General features: G+C 43.4%; 1 protein-coding gene across 9 annotated transcripts in view; it reads left to right on the forward strand.

Annotated features, from left to right (window-relative positions):
• The window catches only part of arvcfb (ARVCF delta catenin family member b), a 236889-nt gene that overhangs the window by 133408 nt on the left and 77125 nt on the right, over positions 1–26356 (forward strand). For 4 of the 9 annotated variants that reach the window (XM_083912103.1, XM_083912100.1, XM_083912104.1 and 1 more), the window contains 4 exons: positions 14234–14392; positions 14932–14952; positions 19351–19494; positions 22973–23613. In XM_083912103.1, coding sequence (XP_083768229.1) covers positions 14267–14392; positions 14932–14952; positions 19351–19494; positions 22973–23613 — 932 coding nt within the window. In that variant the 5' untranslated portion in view covers positions 14234–14266. The remainder of the gene's footprint in view (positions 1–14233; positions 14393–14931; positions 14953–19350; positions 19495–22972; positions 23614–26356) is intronic. The other 5 variants (XM_083912105.1, XM_083912106.1, XM_083912107.1 and 2 more) reach the window with 3 other exon arrangements.

A 26356-nucleotide genomic window follows, 5' to 3' on the forward strand; every position in this document is an offset into this window, starting at 1 on the left:
CTGTCTTTGATTGAAGAAATGTATATATATGTATATATTGACATACAAATAGTGTATACATACATCATGCAGTTATGTTTGTCTGGAATGTCCCATTTTAAGATTGGTTACATAGACTTAGATACATCATCATAAATGTACGATCATCAATCATAGATCTTTATTTGACATATAATCATTGATCTGCAAAAAACATTTTCTCTGCAAAGAATCATGCAAAAGCACCACTTCTTGTGTTCACCAGAGCCGCTGTGTTTACTACGATACCCACGCCGGTAAAGTAAACCACCCCCTCCCCCCGGGCCTTGCGAGGCGGGGGGGCCTCGGCGTCCAAAACATCCCCACCCTTGCCTTTCACCGTGTACTCCACACACCGAAGTGTTGGGACCGCCACTCGCTCATCTCACAGAACACATACATTTCTATTTTATTATCGACCCACGCCCACATTTTCTCCCGGTGTAGGCCTCTTTATGTTTTGAGCATATTAACAGTATCTGTATCGACTGATCAGCTCAGTGTGTGTGTGTGTCACCTGCTGCCGGCTGTCTCACTCGCTGCAACACAGTTGACTTCTTCTCATGGAGACGACATGAAAACTATTTTGGTTTAGTAAATGTTTGTCAGTCAGCTGGTGAAGGTACACTGGAGATCAAAATTAGACAAGAAGTTATTAATACTTGATTTTTTCTGAAATGTCTTTACTCTTTATTGTTCAGAATTTGATAGAATATCCATTGTGGCTATACCACTGCTGTCCAAGCATGTTTTTTTAAATAACCAGGGCACTTCAACAAAAACCTTTATTTTGTCGACGGACGGCAGAGACCGACGTGTTCTCTCTACTCATCACAAAAGGAGGCGTCGAGTTCGCCAGGTGCCGACATCGTGGCTATAACCTGTAGCCCGATGTTGAAGAAGCTGCGGGGCTCACATGTTACATGTTCGTGTTATGGCGCTAACGGCACTATCTTCTTACAGTGCTCACTGCTTACATATCGTTCGTGTCTTATCGTCACTTTGTTGCCTTTTCCACTTACGCATTGATATCGTGAGACAACTTTTCACCGCCAGGAGAAATATCGTCACATTTTAGTATTTAAACAACATGCTTACTAAGAGGGGTTATTCCTTTTAGTTGTCCTGTAAAACACAGTAGATGTTAAGGGATAGTTTGGACAATGGTATTGCTTGGGCTGCACCATTTATCAGAGTTTTATCAAAATCCCAATTTGGACTAGTGCAAAATCCAAATCACACATTCACACAAAATGAGAACACTGATGCAAAAATGATCGATCCCTCCAATATTTTGAATAGTTTCGCAAACAGAAACATTGTCATTTTCACTCCCATATAAGTTTGTTTAAAGTATGCCTGATAGTCTGACTGCTTGTACTTCCTGTCCTGCCCCACATCTTCTTTTTTAACGATGTTGACACATTAACAGATCTCAGCAGATAACTCGATGAATAGTACTTCTGTTATAAATATGAATTCTGGCCAAAACTGCTGAAAACAACTAACACCTAAATTACATAAAATCTGAATCTTCCTTTAATGTAAATCCATAGTGTGAATCAGTCTTGGTAATATCTAGACGCCCGGTACTATTCTCTGTAGAGCGGTGTGTGTGTGTGTGTGTGTAGGTTGAGAGCAGCTCTGGCTAATATCCCAGAGGAGTCTGAAGGGTTGGGCTGAGATTTCCTTCCTGTTGGGAGTCCTGTTTTCACCAGGGTTTGGATGTTATCTGTCATCCAAACTACCCTGACCCATCGTATAATTGGACAGTTTAGAGTCTGTCGGCTGTCATCTCTCCTCTTCCAGCTAACGGCTATTTTGGGTCAAGATCCTGTTTACTGGATACCTAAATCTTCAGAAGTCAGCATTTCCTGTTGAACAGAAAGCACTGAACAGCAGCAGCTGATGCAGGAGGGGGGAGGTTTTTCATCATGGGGGGATATGGAAAGAGATGTTTGCGGGTGTGTTTGTGTGTGTGTGCGTGTGTGTGTAGGGTTGATTAAAGGCTGGGCAGGATGTTAGTAGCCAGATGCAAGACCTGCAGCGGGCTGGCTGAGTGGGAGGGGAGCTACATTGAAAAGCAGCGGTGCCAGCAAAGTGTTGCTTCGCCAGACACTGAGAGGAGATAATCCATATTTCATCTGCATCCTCCTCTTCCTCCCAACCACCTGCAGAGCAACACAACTCAGACCCAGGGCATGAATAGTGCATGACACAGAAATAAAATTTGAGGAGTGCTAACGCTTGAGTGGAGGAAAGAGGACGCCATTTCATATCCAACACCTTGGGGAGCTCTTCAGAGCTCTGGAATGACTCTCAGACAGTTTCAAAGTTACCCCACCCACCCAAACACAGCCCCCACCCATCCACTTACTCATCCTTTTTATCCAGCAGGGCAGCAGGCACCTTTTCATTTTGGATCTGGTCAAAGGCTTTACTCTGCATTTGCTCTCGTGTTCCTTCAAAAATGTGTTTTTTTCCCCGTATTTTTTAATAACTCCAAAAAATGTTTTGGTTAAAAAACAGCACTTCATAGTCAAAAAGCCACAGCTTCAAAGACGCTATTTATTTTTATACCCTGGCTCCTGCTCAAAATGTACTCTGCTAATTTAGCGTGCACGTTACCAAAATTATATTTTTCAGATATGTGCCTAGTCTTAAATATTCATAATCAGCTTGCAGCTTTGAAAGTAAACTCAAAAGGCTCTCTTGCTCACTGAGCCACACACACACACACACACACACACACACACACACACACACACACACACACACACACTCACACACACACACACACACACACACACACACACACACACACACACACACACACACACACACACACACACACACACACCCTACTCAATATTCAGAGGAAATCAGGTAGACTTATTTCCATTAGCTTGTAAATGAGCTGTTGTTTTTTTGTGCTGCTAATAATCTCTGATTAAAAATCTTAACTGCAACACATTGTAATCTGTAGAAAACCAAAACAGATCCTGTTCAGATCCAATTTAGCTCTGTTTACCTCCTCCTGTGGCGGTTGAATACATTAAGTGCAGATTTTTATTTATTTATTTAAATAGGTAAATAAATTGCGGCCTTGCCCCCCCTCACACACACACACACACATACACACTTCACTTTATTGCCATTATGAGTCTTATCATAGAAAATGCTCTTCGTGCATACTCAGACTTAGTTTTTCACTTGTGACAGGGCGAGGAGAGGGAGCCCTGTCTGTGTTTTGGAGAGCTGAAGAGGGCACGGTGTCTGTGTACTCTGGTTGACCTACAGAATTCAGATCTGTGGTAGTGTTTAACAGTAAACCCCGGATCCAAACTGCAGGCTCTGAAGGACTCTGTGTTTGTGTAGAGGCTTGCTCCAGTCCTCTGTCATTATCCCTATGGAAAGTTGGAAAAATGGAAGTTTTTTCTTTATCATCAAGTTTGTACATATAACATAAACGAGGAGGCTTAATGGCACTACTTCATGATATTAGAAGGTTTAAACTGATGGTAATGCTGAATCAATTAGTCAACAAAAATAGATTGGGTGAGTGAGACAGGTGGGTACATACTTTGTAGTATTCAGTATTAGTGGTTATTATTCACAAGGCTGTTTATTATTATCTAGTTGACTGTGCGTAGGGCTGGACGACGTGACACTACAGATTGTCAAAAGATAAAAATGCCCATCGTACTGTATATATTTCTGTATATCCTTTCTATCGTAATGAAAAACGAGTGGCTAAATGTTCTGAACCTTGCAGGTTAGGTTCATTTTGCACTAATGTTCTAAATAAAAAGAGAAAATACTCAGTACTTTTCACTTGTCAAGTATTTATTCGCACATATAGACTATTTATTTATTGAATTACCAGAAAACACGCTACAATGTGCTATATTGTAATGAGATAGAGTACTTCTGGCATATCGCCCAACCCTAACTGTGACTATCAGATGATTCAGATGCAAAAATCCATATTTGTCCTTTGAAACAGTATTGAAAAACAGCAGCAGAGAACAAAATGCCAAAAAGAGAAACTAAATGAATGAACATCAGGTTAATAATAAAGATAAACAGGTTGGTTCTCTTAATGCATCAGTATGGCAATAACTTTCATTGTTCTTTTTGAACATTTGTCATGTCCAGATGGAAGCACTCAGAGAATTAGAGGGCACTGCACTGACCTGATGTATGCTCCTATTCACACCTATTAACTACACATCCACACACACACTCACTACACGGGACGTTTTGAGCAGAGCAGGGCAGAGTAGATGCAATATCACATTGCGTTTCATCTGACAGAGAGAGAATAATAAATAAAGTAACTGGGCCGTAGCTCAAGCCTCCTGATAGATTTATCCAGCTGCACAATGGCTCCTTTATGAGACACATATACATCCAGCCTCACCTTATCTCATGACCCGTTGAAGGTTGGCAGTAAATTGGCAGGGATTTCTACATCGCCCAGTACTCGTGACTTGTCCTTCGCCTCTGGCTCAGATGCCACGCCATTGCCCGCAAAATGAGCCCAATCCTTTACCAGCCGGTTGGCACAAGCCCGTAAAAATATATCCCCAGAGGGAGCTTAATCACGTTTGACTGAGTGTGTATTTGAAAAGCAGTCACAGTTATTGTGATGGACTGCGTCAGCTCTGTGGGGTGTTATCTGTGTGTGTCACAAGAGTTTTTCAGAGCAGAGTTCAGGTTTTGGCGGAGGTGCCTTGGGGGTTTTCAGCCTCCTTCAGAAGGTTATGGGGGTTTCCTGTCACTGTGAGGAGTAGTTTAATTTGCTGCCAAATGTCCTAACTGGAGAGCACAGTGGAGTGAATAAAGTCACACATTTCAGTCCCTACTCTGTCACATCCCTAAAGGCAGTGTAGACATTTATACAGTTTAGAAGTAAATCAGTAATAGCACCAATTTAGCAAAACAAGTTCATAGGGTCTGTTTTGGAGTTCATGACATAAAACAGTCTGAGAACTCTTAGCTTGTACAAAATATGGCACTGTTTTGATGACATCCTGCCCTCTTCCTTCCTGTAGAGAATCCCGTACACACACCACCACCGCCACCACAGTCCCAGAGGAGGACTAAAACAGTGAGAGCACCCTGCTAAGCCTGTTAGCAGTCCTCCATTATAACTGCCCCAGGCTTTACTGTTTTCTACAAAAGAGAGACAGAAAGAAAGCCAGAGATGGAGGGTGGTGAGAGGTGGGGTAAATTTCTGTTAAATGGAACAGCCCGTGGCATGCAGACAGTTTTTGGAGAAAGGGTTTCAAGGGGACAATAAGTTTTGCACTGGTAGCCTAACAGGAAGTGGAACATATGTCCCGTTTCCAACTCCCTAAATCTTCAGTAGACCTCACATGAACTGAGCTTCTGGCAAAGCCTGTCTCACAGCCTCCTCCACACACTATAGGCCCCCCCCCCCCCCCCCAATCACCAGACCTCTGACTGAGTCATGCTGACAGCTATCCAAAGTCTGACGGAAGGGGCCCTGCAAACAACCCACCCTCCAAGAACCTATCACGGCATACCCACCAGCACCCTGCACTCTGCCCACCACCTGTCCACTGTGGGCAGCTACAGCTAATATGCTTCTACAGTGCTGGAATCTTCTTTTTTCTCTATGGCCGCACCCGCTATCCAAACATTTATACCCTATACATAGCGCTGAGCCCTCTACAAGGCTCATTGTTTTGGTTTTTACTCCACTGGCTCCATGTGGTTTCTCTCCCTTTTGTTTTTTATTTATGTTCCTCCTCCCCCTTTCTGTCTCTTTGGCTACTTATTGAAAATCCACACAACTTATTTATCTCCCTGCTGCTCGAGTTTCTGAGTGCTACCATGAATTCCAAGTTGAGTGACTTTCTGCATTCCTCACTCTTAATCTGACTCCAGGCCCTGGATTTTGAGGAAAACACATGTGGTATGTGACTCCATGTGTGCGAGTGTGTTTGTATGTACAGTGTATAATTGATGGCATATGTAAGAAATTACAGAAGGTTTCAAAACATCTCCCGGCCAATTTGAATGGGAATATCAGCCATTCCAGAAATTAAGATGGTGTCGTATGTTGCTGATGGTCGAGCTGGGGTTTCCATCTGTCGCTAGATAGTGGGTTCGCAGTGGGAAAATGTGTTCGTGATGCCCCGTCGGGAAGCAATCAAGCTTTAGCTGCAGGTTTTTCCTGTGGCTGGGCGGTTGGCTGTCAGACCTGGAGGTGGCCTCTGTCTTTAAGGGTCTGAGCCTGTCAAGCTGTCTGGCTAACCCCAGTTTTGTCTAGGCACTGGTGCAAAGGAACAAAAGGGTGCATCGATAGAGGGTGGAGAGAGGTGGGGTGGGGGGAGGCAAGTTTCAGGGAAGAGGTAAAAGAAAAACAGAAATGGGGTGGGAAATGATGGAGGCGTCTGAAACCAGGAGGCCAAGCGTGAAGGAGATGAGAGAGGGAGAGAAGCCCAGATTTGGCCCAGGATCAGTCGCCAGGGAAGGGGAGTTTAAGGTCCTATTATTCCCTGCTGCATCATCAGGACTTTGGCCCTCTCCCCTACAGTTATTTGTGAGCTTGCTTGTGTCTGCTTTATCCCTAAAAGGAGTTGACGAGAAGGATTTAAAAAAAATAAACCACACATAAATGCACACATACACAACGTTCACCACCACACACTCCAACACCAGGTCAGCTGCACTTCCAGTCATGCAGAGAGTTGGGACCTCTGGCTGTAAATGAGATAAGATCTGGCTGGGTTACAGTATATGTGACTGAATGCCCCCTATTCTCCTTCTCACCCTGGGAGAGCATGTCGTTTTGGGCGTGTGCCATGCATTGTCAGCCTCTTTAGTTCCCCTTCCTCTACTTGACTTCCCCTCTTCCTCTGTTTCATCCCACAAACAAACCTTGCTTTGGCTGGATGTTTGGATCACACGGCTGCAGTTCGCAGTAGTTTTTTTTACGGGTCACCCTCGTGCACCACGCTCCCACACGCTCCCTCTTTCTCTCTCATTCTCTTTTGAACTTCCATCATGTGATTCTTCGCCGTGGAGCGCTGCCGAGAGGGCAGGTGGTCGAAACAGAAGGCGCTGATTGGAAATTGGAAGACCCAAGGTTAGCCAGGCGATCCTTGCTGGAGGATTAATTGTGTAAGAGCCATGTAATGATTGCTGGCATGTCTCCGGAGTGAAATCCTGTTAGTCACCACACAGGGGTCAGACTAAGACTGAGCATGCCGCGTATGTGTGTGTGTGTGTGCATGAGGAAGGAAGGTGACTCTGAGAACCCTGGTCTGCATGACCAGGTGGCGATCTGACAGGGTCTGTTGTCTCAACCTGAAAGTAACTGCCAACTCCCTCCCACTGTGTTCAGACTGAGACATATCTGAATTCTGCTCACTGAGGGTGTGCAGGGGTGAGAGGAGACTGTTGTCATCATGTAACCAGCAAAAACCGACAACAGGAATTGTGTCGTGCTGTTCTTAGGAATGATTTCTTTTAGATGATTGTCTCTCTAGCTCTCAATGTCTATTTCAACCTCTCCAATAGTTTTAAGAGTTCAAGCTCAATTAAAAATATATAACATTTGCAACATAAAGTATGGTCCTAGCCTGGTATCACATACTGTCTAGTACCAAATGCTTACATTGAACATGTGGTCAAATTCCTTTTGTTCTTCACTTGTTCTTTGATCTGCATTTTCCTTTGGTCAGTGAGCTCATTATGTCACGCGCAGTGTTAATATTTGGTGTCTAGTCTCTGACCTCATCACTCTCCACAAAGAAACACCGAGCTCAGCACGGCAAGGAATGGGGAGTGACGATGACAACTTGTCAAGGGAAACTTAGGGCGCACTCACACTGTCCGTCCGTACCGTGCCCCGTGCTTTAGCCCCCCCCCCAGGCCCGTTTGTACTCACACTGCCCGGGCCTCGCGCAAATGCTTCTTGCCTGCCTATACATCCATATACGGCCGAATGACAACGCAGATTTCGGTGCCTCATTTTGGTGCCTCATTTTGGTGCCTCATTTCTGTGCAACTTAAATACCTGTATTGCTTTCTGGTGCTGTTACAGAAGTGGGGTGAAGTTAGTGTTATTTTGGATATTCCAAAGTCATGGCTCCTCACCAGAAACGAGACATTAGCCGTCTCTGCCCCTGTGTGAGCAGCATCTCCTGGGGAGCTCAGTGACAGCTTCTGGATGGCTATAGCCCAGGACAACCCCCCTAAAATACTCAGCTCTCAAGACACTTGTAGCTTCTAACTGAAACTCTGCGGTCTGAAGTTTTAATTTCTTTGTAAGTATTTACAGATATCTTCTTTAATAAAAACGTCTTTGTGTTCTCTCAGCTGAATAGGACTCATGTTAAGTTACTGCTGATGGAAACTTGACATTTCCTGATTTTTGTTTTAGGCACAAAATAAACTACTGCACATATCAGTGTTGACATGGTAGCAAGATGATGGAAGCCTATTCACAGCGAATGAGGTGTTAACAGCCATAAAGGCCTTTACACGCCAGGGGCGTGACAAATACATGACACTAAAATGCAAAATACTTGCGATTCTGGTATGGGGGAAACCAGTTGCACCTGGAGGACAGACATGCAAACATTTAGAGAACATATAAACCCTAGACAGAAAGCCTCCCACTGGGGCTCAAACCCAGGACCTTTTTGTAGTGAGGCAGCAGCACTTACCACTTAGACACCGTGCTGCCCAAGCAGAGAAGCAACACATTTTTATATTCACTGCTACACACACATTTCAGTCGATAGTATTCAACATACCGATCCCTAATGCTGTTTATATCCTTGCTATTTGTACTATTAGTAATACTCCTCTATCACTCCAACATCAATAGCATGTGTGTACTATTTGTACTGTACACCTTGGACACCTGCTGCGGGGATGACTCATGCTGTTAACTCCAACTGAAGTCGTCTTGTTGTGATTCTGTCCAGGGGGAAAGAAAAGCCCCTTATCTGCCTACACACCTTCCTATGCTCTATCTCCCCATCCACAGACAACGCTGAGCAGCTTATTGAACACAGATGATGAATGGGTGTGGATTGATGGCAGATAGAAGGCTGACGCTAATTGACACCGCTGTATCACTTCATCTCCTGCCTTTGTATTCCTCCTCCTCCTCCTTTTCTCTTCACGGCACAGCGATCCATTGCGGTTCAGATTAGTTGCTCTTAAGAAGCCGATGTCCCTGTATGATCTATTATAATGAAATATGCTCCATGGGGAGATTGCTCAAGGGCACTTTTCAAGGGTGTTGCTTTTTGGAGGCATTGATCAGGTTGTACGTTTTTGAGTTATGGAAGAGTAGGAGTTCTTAAGTCTGTTCTCTTTCTTGGCCCGATAAGCACAATGTTTCAGAGTAGCTTTATGTGATGTAGCAACATTAGAGTAGAATTGTCTTTTTTAAGGAGCCAGACAGTGTAATAGTCTTCTCTGTCTAAGCCAGAAAGGTGAGTTTTTATAACCCACCGACCTAGCCCTCTTCCTCATACTGCTCGTCAAAGCCAACCACACCAGACTGGATAAAGTGCAGGTTTTCACAAATCCTTAGGTCTTCTTCAGAGCCAAATCCCTGTCTGTCTGAGACCTCAGTGTCTCCTTTACTAGTAGCTGAACAGTAGTGATTTAACTGGCAAAGCTCTCGCAAGCCTTTTTCTCCTCACCAGAAGTGGGGTCCAGCTCATGGAGAGGAGACAAACAAATTTACTCGGTCTCAGGAACTTTAAGATGTGTGTTTTTTCCTCTCTAGCTAAACCCAAACCCTTACAAAATAGGGCTTGCCTGGGTATAGAAAAGCTTGTATTTTGTATTCTTTCCCAGGTGTTGTTAATATGTTATTATCGTCTTTATCCAGGTTTAATTCTTTCTTTCACGTTTTTACAGCCTGCTGTTCAAAACAGCCATGGTTGTTCCAGGGTAACAGGCCCGTTGAGACGATTTGCTCAAGGGATCCTCGGTTATTTCTTTCGGACAGCTTTACCTTCTTTTTGTGACCCAGTTGAGCCTCCAACTGTTGGATCATAATCTAACTTGACCAACCTGGAGGTTACAACTATTTCACTGGCTAATACAAACCATTTCCGCAAGATTTGAATGTGCCGGAACGTCCCCCCTTTTCCCTTACCACATTCTCTCTTGTACTCTTCCACTTTATCATTCATCTCTCTGAGATTAGCCATTAACTCACTATGGTCCTTTCCTCCTGCCCTTGACTAAAGAGTATGCTTTCCTGAGTATTCTCGTCTCAAATATGCCCGTGATTCCCCCAGGACTGGCAGACAGGCGTGCTAGCACACAGCCAGACGGCTTTTAATCATTTATTTAGGGGCTGTAATGTCGAGTTCATCTCCACTCTCTCACTTAGTGCAGAAAGTGAACAAGAGTCACCACGTTAAGCTTGGATCAAGAGGATAGTTTGTCAGCAAGCCTATAAGGTTCCCTCCTTCTTCTCTGTCCACTGTATGTTTTAACTAGAGTAAGACGGTGCTGCTTTTATGACATGCCACTGTTTTGGCGACGTCTCCTTTGAGTTCACCCAGAGAGTCTTCAAGGGAATCCAACATCATAGGAATGAAGTAAATTTGTCCAGATTTCATTAGCAGAGAGCCGCAGAGGTGGAACATTCACAGTGATAGTGCTCACCTAACAAGGACGAGTTTATATATCATCCACAGCATCTGCCTCATTCTGTACAGGAGGATGAAACAATAAATCAAGCCTTGTGCAAGTTGACACAAGGCTTTATTATCTTAATTGAATGCCTAATGAGCTATTGCCTTTCTTTAACAGTCTTCACTTATTTCTTTATAGAGTGTTCACAAAGAGACATGACCCTAATAAGAAATACCTCTATGTATTTCAACAGTGAAATGCAAAAAGCAGCTCTCAAGGCTAAAAAGCAGAAAAACAGTTCAACTTGACTGTGAAAATTGCAAGACCTTGCCAATATTTTATTTATTTATATATTTTTCAGCGGGCCTTGTGTCTGCACAATGTTGTATTTTGGTTATTAAATTGTTCTTTAATTCCCTTCCGAGTGTCATTAAAAACATTGTGCACTTTCCAGTTTGTCCTGTACACACTCAGAGAGATTGCAAATAAGGTTTGTCATCCATTGTTTTCAGCACCGGGTGCCAATTCAGGTAGGTAATTCACTTTTATAATGGAACAGGAAAAGGATGTTGATTGGAGGTACTAATTAGCACTGACCTTTTCTGAATACCATTAGAAGGCACTTCCCAGCATTGCCGTGCTGTTTAGCCCGAGGTCGATATTAAAAAATGTCTTTTTCCTCAGCTCAGGAATGGCTGTGTTTAAACAAACGGGTCTCTCTCTATGCAGCACATAGCCTTACCAGTCATTAACCCAAATAATGAGACTTTGGAACCTTTCTCCTAGTGTAATGACCTAACTCGGCTCAGTTCAACGTGCTAATTGACTCTAACTTGCTGGCTAAAGTGGAGCAGGTAAACAGAGAGAGAAAAAATCAGTTGCTAAAAGAGATTACGCACACACCCAAAACAAGAGCTCAGGTTTTATTCCCCAGCAGGGATGTGGAGGCTGGAGAGTTGTTGGATTACGCAAAAAGATCTTCGACATAAAAAGTGCAAACTTTTGACTGATCAGCAAGAATGACTGAAGATCAATGAGGACTGTGCTGGGGCTTTGAAGCCTGAGAGAAGCTGGCTAATCAATGGATTCCCTGTTAGTGCCTCTCAAGACGTGAAGAAAACAAGCGTTCTCCCTCCAAATAGCATCACTTTTAGTGTTTCAACAAAACACGGAAGAGAACAGCGCTAAAACTTGCTCCGCCTGGCCTTCACTCTGTCTCTACCTCCAGCTTTGTGTAATTGGTCGGACCAAAATAGTCTGCGTGGTTCAGTTGTTTTCACTGTTTTATTTTACGTGAGGTGAATTTAAAAATAGTTCGAGATATATTGGGGAATGCTGGGGGAGACTTTTTTATTTAGAAAGATAGATTGCTGATGGATTTGAACTCTTACCTTTGGATTGAGATGAATGGGGATCAAAAGGTTTAAATAAAAAAAAAAAACTACATTTTGAACATGCATTAGTTGTTTTTTTTGGCAGGACACCCCCACGTAGTGAAAGAAAGGAAGTCCACAAATTAAAGGGGCAAAGGGCAAACTTCTTAAGGTCAGTTACATCTATCTAGACTGTAGATGCCCCAGAACACGGGTGTCAAAGTGATCCAGTAAAGGGCCGCTGTGGCTGCGCGGTTTTCATTCCATCCAAGCAAGAACACACCTGATCCAACAAATCAACTGTGTGAAGACAATTCGGGTGATTGCATGACTCAAATCAGGTGTGTTTTTTCTTGGTTGAAATGAAAACCTGCAGCCACAGCGGCCCTTTACTGGATCACTTCGACTCCCCTGCCCAAGACCCTGCTTCCTCTTTTTCCCCTATAAAAAGAGAAACTCCAATTTCCACTACACCCTCATCCTCCAACTCTTTCCCTCTCCGCCCTCTCCATTACTTTTGATTTCCTCTCCCTCTCTCCGCTCCCTACTGTTTTGATAATCAATGATAGCCTCAAATTCCTTCCGTCCCCTCTTCATCACCAGACCTGTAATGTTGTCGCACTCATGCACACGGCGTTGCACCTCCGACCACTGACTTCATATCCTTTTCCATCAGCAGGAAGCACATATTTCTCATACCTCCACACAGTCAGGTGGGGTGTGAGGGACTATACTCACTTTCATCCTTAGCCCATGGACACTTTTGCTGTAAATCCATGGCCTCCCAATGAAATATGAATCAAAACCTGCGCTCCAGGCTTTTGCTTGCCTTGAAAGAGGCTTAAACTCAATTTAAAGTCTCAAGAGGTGAGGAGTGGCTACCCTGCATTGCAGTGTTTGGATATAATATCAGGGTCAAATAATTCAGGGACTGTCAGGACAAGACACAAACAAGAACAAATACATCTTTATTGTTTTTTTCTTTCATACTATATAGGTATTGTCAAGAGTGTGTGTGCTAACAGATGTGTTATTTGGAGTGCTGTGGAACGTAGTCTTGTTAGCAACTTACCGGTGTGGTGACGCTGGACATGGATGGGCTTTTACTATAGTTTATTTACCATAACCACAATCTTCCCATAACTTGCATGCCATAAGTAATACTGTATTTGCTGTGCAAATATTCTAGTAATAATTATGTAGTATTGTTTTGCAGAATTGTCCCATGTCAGTGTTTTGGGATGATGGGCATCTCAGTGGTTCACGGGGCACAAGTCTGCCATGTCACGTAGGCAGGATGGAGCTTGTTTTTGTTTTTTTTACCGTACTGTTGAATCAATTACCTGGATTGTTTTAATTACAGGATCATGGATACACATTGATTTTAATTGACATATTTTAACGTGAAATATACAAATACCCCAAAAGTTACCCTGTTGTCTCACAGTCCAGTGAGGTAATTATTAAAAAGATGTTTTCATTTTGATGGTTTTTCACACGGGTCACAATGCGCCCGTGCCCCAATGCGCCCGTGCCCCAATGCACCCATGCCCCAATGCGCCCGTGCTCCATGTATTTTGACTGTACAGTGCCTTGATTGGTAGCATCAATAGTGTACATGCTAATCGGCATGACTTGTACATAATTAGGATGTAGATGATGAAAAGTCAATGAGTACATAATGAATAGTGATTCATAGTTGATTGATATTTTCTAAATATTGCCGGTTTTTAGATCACTTGTATTCTATTAAAATATCTTCTTTGCAGTGACTTTCATTCTGCATGTGTCACGTTTGCTTATTTGTTTTATCATAAACTCTTCTTATTCATCTCTTCGCCTCAGTATATTTTAGTGCTGTTATTTTCTACACAATATTATTCATGCACTGCATTTCACACTTCACATCTTGCTAGTTGATGAGCTCGAGTGTCACATTGCAAATTGTGGGCGGCATTATATTTAATACCCTTCATTTGCAATGTCCTTATTTATGCTTTATTTTTCTCTGCTGGAGTCTAATATAATTAGTTGCAGCTGTGGCCCTATTAAGTTCCATCTTGTCGTTTATCTAATGGGAGATAACTTACATGTGTTGCGGTTTTTTGCCACGCTGTCTTACGAGTGAATGTAAAAATCCATCCATTAACTCTTGATTATCTTGCTCTCCCGCCCCCCCGCCCCCTTCTGTGCAGGAGCAGAGCCCCAGTAACGCCACATCCCTGGCTATGATGCAGGAGCCGCAGGAGGTGGTGGAGGAGACGGTCACCATAGAGGAGGACCCAGGCACCCCCACCTCCCACGTCTCAGTGGTCACCTCTGATGATGGCACCACGCGACGCACAGAAACCAAGGTAAGACGCAAAGTGGCACTCAAATATATGTATCTTTGACAATATTGAGGGTGTTTGACTAAATATTTTCACTTTGTAATACTGTAACAACGTAGATGCTGTTAGCTGTTAAAAAATGATGACTGATGATTCCTTTATGCTATACTGTTCACTAGCTAATAATCCACCTGGTACCTACTATCACACCTGAGCAGGACATCTCAGAGCAATTGCATTGTTGTGGTGGAGAGATCTCATTGAGCTCATGGCTGCAAACGCCCCCAAAGTCCCTTTGATCCATTTCAATATTGCTTCAAATTATGGTTATGGATTACTGCTTCCAAACAGCAGGATCCTGCACCTCCCCTCCAGAATTCCACCCTGAAGAAATCCCATAATTCTACAGCCCAAAGTGGTTTCATCTCCCTCTCACGGCTTCATTTTTACGATTATTGTGTTATTATGAGCCAACTCCCCCGGTGCTCTCCTAGTGCTGTGCTTCTTAAAAGCTCTTTTGTTGATTCGTCCTCTACTGTGTTCTGTTGTTTTTTTTCTGTAAGGATATCTCATCTAACGTGAAGGTGAGTGGACTTTTATACCAGTATGGCTTTTCCCACCACGCCACCATTTTATGTGTGCCCATACAGGGTTAGATGTTAGATCGCACCTGCTGGACGTGTCGATGTCAAAACAGGCATACGGCGCAGGCGTCAACACTTTGGCTTCAAATATTCAACAGACGGTTATTAAAGGCTTTTTAACAACGTTTGTTCCAGCTGGAATGGGATCGGAAATTGGGAAGAAATTAACATTGGCAACCAAAATGACAACAACAGACATTAATGCAGTGTTTACATTTTACATACATTGCTACATGTAGCTACATAGCGTCAGGGAACAATGGAAATCTTGGTTATAGATAAGTTAATTTATCCCCAATTTTGGATCACATTGTGTAGTTGTTGGTTTAAATGCCTTTATTGGTGTTTTTTTTTTTTTAAGATAATTTTTTTTGGCAGTTTTCAAGCCTTTTATTAGATAGGACAGACAGGAAATGGGGTGAGAGAGAGAGGGGGAGACATGCTGCCTCAAGGACCTTTAGCCTCTTTACAAGGTGAAACTGCTCTAATAGTGTAAGTGTAAGTTAGAAAGTGCAGCTTTTATGCTAATACTAAGGGATTCTACGGCTACATGTAGCTTCATGCTATCGTCAGGTAAAGCTGTAAAAGAACATGTCCGCTTGTGTGGTTATTGCTTTTTGAAGCCTTTACCTGGGCTTTTTCCACGGTAGAAAGTGCTGCTATACTCTGTTCACAGTCATTCCCCGGCTGCAATGACAGACAGTACCAGTCTCACGTTGTATCAGGGTTCAAAAAACGGTTGGCCAGAACGCGTTGAGGCCAAAGTGTGCACGCCTGTGCAGCACTCACGTGTTGACGCCCACACGTCCAACAGGTGTGATCTAGCATCAGCCCCATACAAGCTACAGCAGCAGTATGCAACACAGTCTGCTTCATCACAAGCCAAATAATGCTCCAGTCTGTACTCGACAACACTTCTCAGTTCACTGCTTGTCGCTTCCACCTTCTAGGATGAGACCCATTTTCTCTTTTGTGTTATTTCTTTTGCATGGCCTTCTCTCTCCCTCTCTCTCTCTCTCTCTCTCTTTCTTTTTTATTTATCTTGTTTAATTTCTTGTCTTAAAACACCCCTTTTTGACATTATAGGAGGTACAAAGCACCACTGCTCTGTAGGACTGTTGATTTAAAATTGAGTGTCCTTAATTGGTAACCAATTAATTTTATCAGGAATGTTAATTTCAAATTCTTTTTACTTATTTAAGTTTGTTTTTTGCCAGCTGTAGACTTGTGATAGCTTGCTTTTTATTTTTGAGTTGTATGAATTACTGAACCTCTTTTTGGCTCCGGAAATTAATTTGTTAGCACTTTGAAGACCCCGACACTCAAACATTATTTCAAGTGGCATCAGTTATCTGCAATTGCTCGAACCAGAAAGTCCTCCTCGTGGTATCAGGTTGGGTTTTGAAGTATTTCAAGTGTGTCTGTTCATTGTGTTTGGGGAGACAGCCTCCATTTCACTCCTATGTTTGAATCCATCACTTCCTGTGCACGGAGAAGACACCAGGGTGGATTTCCATTTGAAAAAGATTCAAGTGGGGGGGCTCTTCCTTTATGCTCCCACATTTTTGAGACATACCCTCAATGAAAGTCTTATTGTGTAACATTTTGCTTGGGATTCAGATGTAAACGTAAACACAGACTGCTGCTTCTGATGCTGCTGCTGCTGCTGCTGCTGCTGCTGCTGCGGCAGAGTGGAGCGCGCTGTGTGGAGCTCCTACTCTAGGGACTGTGAAACTGTAATGAAAAAGCTTTGTCTAATCCCTCATCAGGGAAGGCCCATTGCCCTCCAGCCTGTTTACTGCGAGGGAATTGACCGCACACACTCACTCACACTCATACATGATTTTATGCATTCATATGCAGACCTTCTTAGGGATAACACACACAAGCATGTGCAGTAAACGTCACACTAATAAACGGCTTTGCTCCTGGGGAAGGGAAGAGGAAGGACATTCTTTTAACGGGCCACCACCCTGCTGGGAGGAGGGATGGGGTGCTCTCTGGAAGTCACTCTGAGGAGGAAAGCAGATTAATGTTCATGACGGACTTCTGGAAGCCACACACTCTGTGGTGGCAAATGGATGACTGTGTTATTTTTCACCCTCTCTCCTTTTCTATCCCTCTTGTCATCTCGCAGAAACTCACAGTTCTATTTATGTGCTTATCGTTTCTTTTGAACCAAAGTCTTGCCGTACTGTCTAATAATAATACACTCCTTTCCCTTGATGGTTATCCCCCATCTGATGGCCAGGAGATGAAAAACGGAAACCTTTTCTGTCTTACTGATTTTCAGGCCAAAACTGATTCAAGCTGATTTAGTATCAGCAGTATTAGTAGTGAGAGGAGAAAGGAACAGAAACATTGTCACTAAGGAGTGCTTGTGCAGGGTGTCAGGGTAAGTCTCAGCACATGAATTCAGTTAATGTACAAAGTTATTCATATGCAATTGGAATACAACTATAAACAGCACTTCAATTTCAGACGAACTGTGCATTCTCACTACGTTTTCAATAAATTCAACTCAGTGAATCGGCCATGTGTGTACGAGTCGAAGCTTAATTACATCCCAGTCCGCCCTTCTGTCTCAGCATGCCATGCTTTCAAACCTTGGCCATCATCCAGCCCTCTCTACGTGCTGGCAGACGCTCTGAATGGAATACCAGTCAGGAAGAGCTCAGTTGTGGCCAATAAAAGCGTCATTCCTCTTCTTTCCTCTGGATATGAGCTAATGGGAGTTGAGGCAGACCACACAAACAAATAAAAGCACTTTTCACTACCCTGCACACGCTGGGGAGCCAACACTGAGTAGGCAGGAGTTAGTTTATCAGGTACCGCTGTTGTGAAAAACGAGGGGCCACTGTTGAATAGAAGACAATAAAGAACAGACACTTTTTCTCGATTTATTCTGAAATATTGTTATTTTTTATGGTTCGGAATCTGATAGCATATCCACTGTAGCTATACCACCGGTGTACTCACATGTTTGTTTGTTTTTTAAATAACCAAAGCACTTCAACAAAAACCTTTATTTTGTGAAATAAGCAGTGAGCAAAATTAGAGAACAGTAACAGTAACCTTTGTGTCAGAAGAGAAGATTTCAACAGTGTTTCCTTAGGGCTGTAGGATTAAAAAATGAATAGGAGGTGTAGAGGCCCTTGCTTTGAATGACTTCAGCATATCTGCGCCCACAGGACATCACTAGCTTCTCACACTGCTCTGGTTTGATCTTGGTCCATTCTTCTTCAGTCCCTTCCACAGTTCGGTAACTGTAGTGGGTTTCTTAGTCATTATCCCCAGAGCAATTTCAGTCAACTGGACTTGGTTATTTGTCTAGGAAGACGTTTCACCTCTCATCCAAGAGGCTTCATCTTTGGGGATAACGATCACGATGACCTGGACCAATGAGAACATTCACAGGTTTCTTATTCATTACTTTGTCGCCAAGAATTTTCCAGAGATTTTCTATGTGGTTTGGATCTGGACTCTGGGCTGGCCATTTCATCGTTTCAATGTTCTTAGCTTCAAGGAACTGCGTAACCTGTTTTGAATTGACAGGAGGCGTTGTCTTGCATTAAAATTGCGGGCTGATTGGAGACAATTGCAGTGGAAGTATTGCATGTTGCTGAAGGAGGTTCACATAAACATTTGCATTCCCCCTGCCATGTAGCTGTACAAGAGGCCCAACTCCTGCTGCAGAAAACATCCCCCAAACCATGACACTTCCTCCTCCAAATTTAACTTATTTGACACTTTGGGTTCAGTCTTTCCCCAGTCCTACGCTCAATATATTGTTTCCCATCAGACTCAAATAAATTGAAAGTACTCTCATCCTTGAAGTTCACTCTGGACCAGTTCTCCTCTTTCCACACAATATCCTCCTCAGCAAAGGCTTCATCTGGACAACCTCCTCAGTCACATTACAGCGTGATCTCGCAAAGTAACCATGAGAGCTTCCAAGAGTGTGTCCAACAATTAAGACAATTGTCACCAGGTGCCAAATCACCAATAACTGGGAGGTTTCTGAAAGTGTTCTCTAATTGTGCTCACTGCTTTTTTCACAAAATAAAGGTTTTTGTTGAAGTGCCTTGGTTATTTAAAAGAACATGCCAGTACAGCAGTGGTATAGAGACAGCAGATATTCAATCCAATTCTGAACAGTAAAATTTAACAGTATTCCAGAATAAATCCAGTATTTATAACTTGTTGTCTGATTTTGATCTCCAGTGTGTACAGTATTTAGCTTAAGTTTTGTCATATTCAGGCCATGTGCATTACACAATGAAAACAACGAGGTGGATGTTTTCTAAGAGCTCTACCCGCTCATCCCTCCAACTCTAGGTGACCAAAGTGGTCAAAACCATCACTCGCCGCACCTACCACCCAGTGATTGTGACTGACAACTTGTTAGTGGAGTCCAGGCCTGGCACCCGGACCCCTACCCCGGTCCCCATCTCGACTCCCGACCTGTCGGAGACAGAGCCAGTAAAGGATGCTTAACCCTGTGTGATGTTTGCTGTGTTTCCCCCCCTTCCCTCATGTCTCCCTGTTCTTTTAACATTATCTTTTAAAGACGCCCACATTTACACTTGGACGTTCTTTAATTGCAGAGAACAACTAACAATTTCTACTTCCTTTATCCTCGCAGATGCTCTTTAGATGGGCTGAAAATAAGTCACTTTCCAGTCTGAATTACCACCTTATCCTCCCCCACTATCCCATGCCACCATCTCCATTTTAGCTCGCAATAAAGTGAATGCCGAAGGGGTCATGAAACATCTTACAGAGCTGTAAACAGGACAGTTTGACGCTTGCTGCTTTACCCTCCATTCCAACAGTTTGGTAAACAGTTGAGGCCCGTGTCTAACTCGCTAAAACACTTTTCAGTGCGGCAATGGCTTTCCATGCACGCACATACAAATCTGTAGTATTTTTAACTGTGCACGTGTTCACATATACTCTGATCTCCACCCTTTTAGCAAATCTCTTTTAGCTCTGTTTATGCCACTTCAACACATTTCAAACGCTCCTTTTGAAACACAGGTCCCCCGTTTCCCTGCGCCCGACGGTTTAACGCCTTGTGAACTCGAGCGTACATCAAAGAGTGTTTTAAAACCGTTTGATGGCTCCTTTGCAGACATTGCAAATCACCTAAAAAGCTGTTGGTACAAAGCAGCTGGGCATGTAACGGCTTGGAAGCTGTAGCATTAACCATGCTCTCCTCTACAGTCCATTCTGACAGACAGAATAGACTGGGATAACATAAGACGATGCATAAAAGGTGATGAAATGATCCGATATGAAAAAAACATTCTGAATAATTCTCAGTTTGGAAGCAGTGTTCATTTCATTAATGAAAACTATGACAAAATATGTTGGTCAAGGACCTTTTTTCCCTATGTCAAGATAATGACAAGATGGCACCGTTGTCCTTAAACACTAGCTGTGATGATATCATGCAATATTATATTCCCCTTGCTCTGCCTCTCAAACACACACACACACACACACCACCAGTCCATCTCTGGCCTTGTCTCAGTCCACAGTCCTGACAATTGTCTTACTATAATATATAAACTTTGCTAAAGACACAGGACTAAGACTAAATTAAAGAAATAGCTAACAAGACTAAAGCTAGACTAAAAAATTTGAGTTGTTGACTAAGAACTATGATGGATACAAATGACTAAAATGTGACTAAAACAAGTATTTTAGTCTACACTTCCAAGACTAAGACGTAAATAGCTGTGACAATGAACGCTGTCTGGAAGGCTTAGGTTCCATTGTGAATCTATATCTCTTGGAAAAATCAATAAGGCGAATCAAAATTCAAAATGTTATTTAATAAATGACATTTATTATTCATGCAGGGTATGACATTCTGCCCCGGCTCCTGTCGGCCCCTTGAGGCCCAGAGTTAGCATTAGGATCCATGCTATTAGCACCGTGCAGTGTAGTTTGGGTTCTTACCTCTGTGAATCAATAGGATGGAAGTGAGCTTGTTATGCCAGGGTCATACATATGCTTCAGCTAATGTGAATCAAGCAAATTAGCTCTTTATTTTTAACCGTGCAAAGCCAAAGCGGAATGACATCAGAAACAAACATAAATTACTCTTTGATGGGAATTAACCTTGCCGTTACTGGGATAGGCTTTGTTGTGTAGCTCACACTCAGGTTGAAATCAAACAAAGGCCATTGGAAATCTCTATTTCTCTCAACCAAGTTAATGAGGGTGCTGTGTTAAACCACTGACAATGTTTGCACTTTTGCTTTTGCTGCTCCGTCGCAAGGGTTAACGCTTTGTTGTGGTTTCTTGATATTGTTACATGCCTTTGCTCGCTCCTGATCCAAATCTAAATTATGGCATTGATGGGGAAAATAAAGAAAGCGCATTACAGTTAAGAAGGCTGGCGTCGAAAATTAAACCCATCAGATGCAGGAATGTTTTCTGTTTTCTTCCTTCCTTTCCCCCAGAGAAAATCAGAATGGTGGTCTTGTCTCGTCAAGTGGGAGCGAACTTCTCTGCGACACCTCGTCAGGCACAACGCAAATTGCATCAGACCTGCACCCCTGCCGATGACTATTAATTTTCATCAACCTCATTAATTCTGAAGATGAATTTATAGCCGTGGACAAAATAGCCAATTATCGTCCACAGCGGAATTCAGTGGGCAGCAAATTGGTTTCTGTATGGGCTGAGGGCCCAGGGAAGGAGGGGGTAGCTGTCTGTAATTCCAGTCAGACAGCCTCAGAGACCACAGAGGAAGTAGAGTATTTAGCTATAGGATGAAGGGAGCCTGAGAGATGGATGCACGCAGGTCTGGTTGTCACAGTCCCCTGGCTACAGAGCGATGCTCCCCTGTTCCCTTGGGGACAGAAAGGATTCAAGGTCCAGTGGAGCTGTAGCACCTTAAGATGGCTCTGTTACAGCACTGTCCATGAGACTTAGTCTACCAAGACAGTTACTGTGTATACGCAATATTTTAGGGTTTAGATGTGGCTGACAGTGTTTGTCTTATTATTATTATATCATGTTTACTGACTAGGGATCGACAGATATGGATTTTTTAGGGCCAATGCCGATACCAATTTTTTTTCATCAGCCTTAACCGATGACTGATACGAACTGACGATTTTCTTGGGCCGATATTTGGGGCCGATACTATTTTTGCTCCCTAATGTACATTATAAAAATTACACGATGATGATAATAAATGTTACAAGTCTCAATATAAACAAAAAGGAAAAATTATTGAACTCAAAAAAGGCGTCTCCAGCAACACGTAGCTGCATGTGGACTCCTGTCTGTAAATAATGCCTGGAAAAAACTATTGGCGAAAGCAGCAGCTGATGCCTATAGACCCAAAGAAACGCAAATATAATAATAATATTGGCTTGCAGATGTATCGGTCTATCACTAGTACTGACTTTTTCCACTTTATATCTTATGGTAACACCAATTGGTGACAGGCCTTACAGATATTGGTCAGTTTCTCCCTGAGTACAGCCACTAAATGTCTTTATTAGTAGAATTTAAATGTGGCATTGATGATCACATGGTTATTCCCAACCAAATTCAGCATTAATATCCCCTATATGCTTGGTTCCATGAACTGTAATTTTTTGATAATACTCTCAGTGTTGAAAAGTTGACTAGAACTAACATCAAACTTTGATTAAATTAATACAAATAGAAGTGTTTTCCTCTGCATTAGGTTTGAAATGCATGTTTAATCTGGACACCAAGAACCTCACTAATCATTCATTGTTCCCATGAATCCAGTTCCTGCCTCTCTCACTGTGTGACAATCTAAAACAGTCTCCTAATCAGACAGCTGGTGGACAGCATGGTTTTCTGTGTTAAGACGACTTGTCCATGTCAGCTGGACCGAAACAAGGATTTTCTTTAATATAATTCTGTGATGCCACACTGTCTGACAGGTGTATCCATTCCTCTGCAGGTGACTAAGATGGTGAAGACGGTGACCACACGGACAGTGCGTCAGGTGCCCCTGGGCCCCGATGGCCTCCCCCTGCCTGAGGGCTCGTCCCCTCTGGGTAGCTACACCGACTCCATCGACCGGCGCTACATGAAGAATGGAGGTGACCGCTTCATCACGCCTCAAGCCACCTCCACCCTGACTCGTTCCTACAACAACTCTTACAACGATTCATACGGTGAGACACCTGAGAGCCAGTACATTCGCCACTACGGCCTGCATGATGGCTACGCCGATTTGACTGACAACTACGGCAGCCTGTCACGCGGCGTCAACTTCCGGCCGCCACGCTACCCCTACCTGCCAAACAGCTACCGGCCAGAGAACAGCTACACGCTGCCTATTCGCAAGGATGACTACGGCCATGTTGCACAGCCCCAGGTGCCTATGGGTAGCAGCACTGTGGATCTGAACCGCTCCCAACCTGAGCGCTTCCAGCCTGAGCCATATGGCCTGGAGGATGATCGCCGCAGCTTGGGCCCTGAAGAGGAGGAGCCATATGAGCTGGAGCCCGATTACTCAACTGCCAACCGCCGCACCCTGCAGGGGGCCAACCGGGGTCGCACCCACCGGGAACCTCTAAGGGATATGCCCCGAGTCAGGTGAGGATAAATGCAAAAGAATTAAGAGAGTAGAGGTTTGCTTTTGCTATTCTAACATAGAGCAAAGATATAACACAGATAAATGTGCCCAACAGTTGTTTTTGTACACCAGTACCTGGTGTTGATGCTTAAAATCCTGACAGATGGTTTTGATGAATCCAGCCTACTTGCAGGAGACACTGGTTTTGTGAAGGTATGCAAGTGCATACATACATGTTATTCTTTTTACATTGGACAGTGAGTTCTTGTTCATAGGCATGAGCGCCGGCTTTGCCTTGACTTGAGAGGACATCATCCTGTTGAGATTAGAGGGAATAAGGAATACTTGTCCTACTCTCGCCATAAAAAAGACTACATTACACAGTGCTACAGTAAACAGATGTCTCTTCTTCTTGAGCCGCTTGCCTGAGATAGGAAGCGAGGAAAAACAAGTCTTTGATTGCCTTTTTTGTGTAAATGGGTAGTGAGCAACTGTTTGTGTCAGCCGCAAAGAGGTGGGAATGATATGAGACGTGAGGAGAGAAGGACGGGAGGATAGAGGGGATGGACGGAGAGTGGGAGAGGATGGGAGGCTTTTGTCAGTCATCTCCCAACCTTAGAGTATAACCCCTGGTTCCAGCCGGTAGTGGAAAAAAATGTTAGCCTCCAACAATAAGAGCCTAAAATGGACTATTGTTACTAATAGCTTTCCATTGCTGTCTAAAAGGAGGCCCAGAAAAAATGTCCACCCTCAAGTAAATTGAAACGGGGATTGAAGTTCAGCTGGTCAAAGTTTCAAAGAATTCCTTTCAAGCAGTGATCTATGGCAGATGGATGTTTTTATGTTCAGATCTAAAGGGGGGGCAGGAACAAAGAAGACAGGAAAGATTTTGTATCTGTGATTTACAGTATGAGCTTTTTGTCTCGATCAATGGTGACGCTAAATCCAGGTTTGTTGGCTTCTTGACGGCACATGAGTTTCGCTTTTTGACCCTCTAATCCGCGATTAAGCCCATGCACAGCATACACACATGCATTCACATTTATCTGGGGTTAAAGGCCCCTTGGATTGATGTGCATGTGAAGAAAAGCAGATGCCAAATCGGGCTCAGTCTTTTCACACTTTTGACTTAGCTCTATCACTTTCACACACACAAACACAAACACACACACACACACACACACACACTCAACAAAAATCAGCATCTTCAGAAAAGCCACTCCCCTATCCGTCTAGTGAAAGAAGCTTGCTGTGACAGGCAATTTGTAGCCTGCCTTACATGTGTCACAACACAGCCTTAACAGTCACATACACCCCTTCAGACACACACACACACACACACACACACACACACACACACACACACACACACACACACACAGTGACGGATGCTAACAATACACGTTTGAAGCCAATTAGACTGACTGCTGTCTGACTAATTGCAGCAGAAAATAAATGCCAAATATTTCCTTCTTTCTTTTTCTTGGTCTCTCCTGCACTCAAATCAGCTGACATCAAAACATCAGCATACTGTAAGTGCTTCTTTTTTTCTCCAAGGAACGGTGACAATCAGCCCTCCCTGAATGCCCGGGCTCTCCTGCACACTCACACTGTGATTAGTATTCTTCCATGAAGGGAGCTACGTCTCCAAAGTGCTGTAATGAATCTGGGAATTAAAGCGGTTTAATCACAGCTTATCATTGCATTGCAAGCCCTCAATTATGCTCTGACAAAAATGAAGACGTTTAGTACCAAAACGACTTCCTGCGTCGGTGCCAAGCACTCATTTTGTCACCGCTGCGGAGTCCATCATGTGTTGGGAATGATGATGTATCATTTTGTGAATGATGGAGTTCTTTGGATGTGTGAGCAGGCTCCACTCTTGGATTTATAGCTCTAATGCAGAGGCGTCCATGCAGGTCATAAGGGGTCACTGCATGGTTTCATCAGTATGGAACGTGGTACTCATGGTTGTCCACCAAAACACCAAATGATGAGTATTTTATGTCATAATTTCTCAACATATTTCATAAAGTATTTGTCATGGATCTAATAGATTTTCTTGACGGACCTGTTAGAAGTTTAAACGTGCTACAGAGCATAATAGGATGTTAGTGTACTGTAGCTGCTCAATCATTAAAAGAAGACATATGCTAACGAGCAAGTGGTGGTGATGTAGAAGTCATGCAACCGTGTTGTAGTTCATTTAAAGCCTGCAATAGCTTTTGATTTCTGCCAATTACATTTACGCTTCAAAAATCATCAAAAGTGGATCTTTCTGAACAAAAACGTATGATACATCTTTGTTTGCCACAGACCTCATTTTCTGCAAAAATCCAAAATCTAGAGAGAATTGTAATTGGAAATGTGTTCATATGATGTAGCCTGCTCTGCTTTCTTTCTTTTTTAATTGGAACGTCTCATCTCATCTCATCTCATCTTCAACCGCTTATCCGGGGTCGGGTCGTGGGGGCAGCAGCTCTAGCAGGGGACCCCAAACTTCCCTTTCCCGGGCCACATTAACCGACTCTAACTGGGGGATCCCGAGGCGTTCCCAGGCCAGTGTGGAGATATAATCTCTCCACCTAGTCCTGGGTCTTCCCCCGAGGCCTCCTCCCAGCTGGACGAGCCTGGAACACCTCCCTAGGGAGGCGCCCAGGGTTCATCCTTACTAGATGCCCGAACCACCTCAGCTGGCTCCTTTCAACGCAAAGGAGCAGCGGCTCTACTCCGAGTTCCTCACGGATGGCTGAACTTCTCACC

Source organism: Echiichthys vipera (genome assembly GCF_963691815.1).
Source record: "Echiichthys vipera genome assembly, chromosome: 4".
NCBI lineage: Eukaryota > Metazoa > Chordata > Actinopteri > Perciformes > Trachinidae > Echiichthys > Echiichthys vipera.